This window comes from Echinops telfairi, unplaced genomic scaffold (genome assembly GCF_000313985.2).
Source record: "Echinops telfairi isolate 266 unplaced genomic scaffold, ASM31398v2 ScPeMD7_6273;HRSCAF=7185, whole genome shotgun sequence".
Classification (NCBI taxonomy): domain Eukaryota; kingdom Metazoa; phylum Chordata; class Mammalia; order Afrosoricida; family Tenrecidae; genus Echinops; species Echinops telfairi.
Window position 1 is genome coordinate 1,834,662 of NW_022110173.1, and position 3,960 is coordinate 1,838,621.

Consider the following 3,960-nt stretch of genomic DNA (forward strand, 5'->3'; position numbering starts at 1 on the left):
TGACGATTGGATTAAAAAACTGTGGTACATACATACAATGGAGAACTACGCATCGCTAAAAAGCAGTGAGGAACATATGAAGCACATCGCTGCATGGGAAGAATTGGAGGAAATCATGCTAAGCGGAAGCCGAGCACACAAGGACAAGGACAACTATGAATCTGCTGAGGTAAGCTTAAAAAAAAAATGCAAAAGGGCATAAGGAAAAAGTTACTATATACAAACATTCCTGGGGTGAATATCAGGTAGTATGGCAGGGGTCAGACCAAATCCAGGGATAAATATGGCAGCAAACTAAAAAGAAGTGGGGGAAAGGAAAAAAAATAGAAATGGGAAGCTGGGGAATAGGACACTAACGCACCCAAGGGGAGGGTATTGTTTTTATCTCCATAGGGATAGAGGGACCAGACTCCAACCCGGTGCTCTAAGATGTGAATGCAAATACCGGCATGGAGTAGGGAACCAGTGGAAAGGTCTGAGGGGCCAGCCCCTATTCCAACTACATGGACACCTGCCCCGCCCCACAGAATTTATTTCAGAGGTCAGCACTGAAGCTGCAGCTCAGGGAGACATGTCTGATCAGAGCACACGGGAGCAAATGAAGGGGGAGGAAGAGAGAATGGAGCACAACCTGGCCCACCAAGTCTTGGTGATATTCCCACTCAGAGCAGCCAATCCAGAGAGACCACATGGCCGGCCCCACCATGAGACACGACATCCCTCACTGACCTATAGCCCTACAGGGACAACACTGGAGACACGGTGTGGGAATTGCACCCGAACTGATCCCACCACCCCGAGGCAAAACACTAAGGGCATGCAACAAAACAGCAAGGGGAACAGAGCAACAAAGTCCCCAGGGAATACCAAAAATAGACTTTAGGCCAGGGCTTGGCACCCCATGAGACTTGACCGGAAAACACTCCTAAAGACCAACAAACAGTCCTTGAACTAATTACAGGCTTTTCTTTTTTGTTGTTGTTGGGTGTGTTTTTTTATCATTGGCTTATTGTTGTTATTGTTTTGTTTTCTTTTGTTGCTTTGTTTTGCTGTCTTGTTTTTGTGCATATTATCTCTGCAGGTCTGTCTACATATAATAGGCTGGATGAACAATAGGACCAATGGTTCAAGGGGGATATGGGAGAGGGGGAGGTTGGGGGAAAGGAAGTGGTGTTAACAAACACAGGGATAAGGGAACAACAAGTGATCCAAATCAGTGGTGAGGAGGGTGTAGGAGGCCTGGTAGGGTGTGATCAAGGGTAATATAACCCAAATGAAGGCTGAGCATGATAGTGGGACAAGAGGAAAGTAAAAGGAAATAAAGGAAAGAACTAAGAGGCAAAGGGCATTTATAGAGGTCTAAATAAAGGCATGTACATATGTAAATATATATGAGGATGGGGAAATAGAGCTACATGTCCGGACATTGGGCCTGTACTCAAGTACTCCCTCAATGCAAGAATACTTTGTTCTATTAAACTGGCACTCCATGATGCTCACCTTCCCAGCATGATCACTAAAGACAAAGTGGGTGCATAAGCAAATGTGAAGAAAGCTGATGGTGCCCAGCTATCAAAAGCTATAGTATCTGGGGTCTTAAAGGCTAAGCTTGAAGGTAAACAAGCAGCCATCTAGCTCAGAAGCAACAAAGCCCACATGGAAGAAGCACACCAGTCTGCGTGATCACGAGGTGCTGAAGGGATTAGTTATCAGGCATCAAAAAACAAAAAAATCATCATTGTATGCTCACCTTCCTAATACGATCGCTGAAGACAAATGAGAACATAAGCAAAAGTGGTGAAAAAAGTTGATGGTGCCCAGCTATCAAAAGATATAGCGTCTGGGGTCTTAAAGGCTTGAAGGTAAACAAGCAGCCATCTAGCTGAGAAGCAACAAAGCACACATGGAGGAAGCACACCAGCCTATGTGATCACAAGGTGTCGAAGGGATCAGGTATCAGGCATAAAAGAACAAAACATCAAATCACTGTGTGCAGATTAGGGACCCAGAGATGAGCCAGTCAGGGTGCAGTGTAGCAACGATGAATCATACAACTGTCTTCTAGTTCCTAAATGCTTCCTCCCGACCCCATTATCATGATCCCAATTCTACCTTACAAATCTGGCTAGACCAGAGGATGTACACTGGTACCGATAGGAACTGGAAACACAGGGAATCCAGGATGCATGATCCCTTCAGGACCAGTGCTCAGAGTGGCAATATCAGCAGGGTGGAGAGAGGGTGGGGTGGAAAGAAGGAACCAATTACAAGGATCTACATATAACTTCTTCCCTGGGGGATGGACAACTGAAAAGTGGGTGAAGGGAGACTTCGGTCAGTGTAAGATATGACAAAATAGTAATTTATAAATTATCAAGGGTTCATGAGGGAGGGGGGAGCAGGGAGGGAGGGGAAAAAATGAGGAGCTCATACCAAGGGCTCAAGCAGAAAGCAAATGTTTTGAGAATAATGATAGCAACAAATGTACAAATGTGCTTGACACAATGGATGGATGTATGGATTGCGATGAGTTGTACGAGCCCCAATAAAATTATTTAAAAACAAATTTCATGGACAGGAAAAATAGGAGGCTAATTCTGAGACATTAGGAGCGTGATTTGGATTATATGAGACCAAAGCCCTAGCATGCTGCTAATGTTTCCCTATCTGGCAGGAAAAGAGCTATGTTCACTGCTGACAATTTACCAGGCCATGCTTTTAGGATCTGTGCAGTCTTCTGTGTGTATGCTGGAATTCAATTCGAAGTTTAAAAAGAAAGCTAGAGCTCTGAGAGATGCCAACTCACACCTTAGCAAGGGCTCCATAAGAAAGAGAATCCCTCAGGTACAGAGGGGACGCTGTCAGCCAGCAGCACTGCAGGGGTCTCCAGGAATGCCACAGGGAGAGCAGCCACAGCACACCGGGCAGAGAACGTGACAGAGACCAACAGTGCCTGTGAATCTAGCGATGCTCAACCCAGGCCCCACTCCTCGGAGGCAGATGAGATGCTCAGCCCCTATGTGAGGCTCTGACAGACTGAAGGAGGAGCTAAGCCTTCCAGACATGAGCTAACAGGAAAGGCAAGAAGGTACTTCTCTCCGCCTCAATGTCTTCATATGTAGACTGAGGGGCTGGTTCTTGCTGGCTCTAAGATTCAGAGGGGTCTGAAGCATACTTGCCAGCCCAGCCCACTAAAACAAGTGAGTTCCCCTCCTGTTCCCTCCCCTGCCAACCCCTATCCTCCCTCCATATACTGAACCCATGATGACAAGTCAGGATGAAGCAGATGGTCTTTACTCCATCCACCTGTTTCCAGCATACCTGGCGTGGAAGTTTATTTAGTGACCTCAGGTAGTCTTTGTCCAAAATACAATTTCCAAGTGCATTCCCAAAACTCCTACGGGTAATAGATAAAGTAAAACAGGTTGAAAATTGTTATACTGATTCTCAGAAAGCAGAGTTACAATTTTTGTGCAAGTTGCTTAGGAAGTGGACACTGCTAAACACTGATGGCGCTGTCCAATAATCACTGAACTGCTAACGCCAAGGTCAGTGGTTCAAACCCACTAGCCACCCCTCGGAAGAAAGATGAAGCTCTCTGCTCCCATAAAGACGTACAGCCTCAGACGCCAGTGTAGACTTGTACCAAGTAGGCATTGGCTCAATGGCAGTGGGTTATGCAACTCCATGAATGTTCACTGAGCCTCTGTGCTCTTGCCCCATATTAGATGCTGAGAACCCCTCCCTCAAAGACAGGCAGTGAGCATGGAAAGACTGAACAATGATTCATAAGACCCCATTCATCAGCTACCTTTATGAGCCAGAAACCAAATTCCAGAAGAGAGATTTTTTTTCCCGAGGACTGCAACAATTCCCCAGTCACCGTGGGCTACCCACTTGAGGGCTGGGGGAGGGCACACTCTCCATGACAACTTTTTGAACGTGGAGTAGGGTATATGG

General features: G+C 46.1%; 1 protein-coding gene across 3 annotated transcripts in view; it reads right to left on the reverse strand.

The window, feature by feature from the left end:
• Positions 1 to 3,960, reverse strand: part of RAD52 (RAD52 homolog, DNA repair protein) — a 27,520-nt gene that overhangs the window by 6,885 nt on the left and 16,675 nt on the right. For all 3 annotated transcript variants that reach the window (XM_045295956.1, XM_013006729.2, XM_045295954.1), the window contains exon 7: positions 3,322 to 3,397. In XM_045295956.1, coding sequence (XP_045151891.1) covers positions 3,322 to 3,397 — 76 coding nt within the window. The remainder of the gene's footprint in view (positions 1 to 3,321; positions 3,398 to 3,960) is intronic.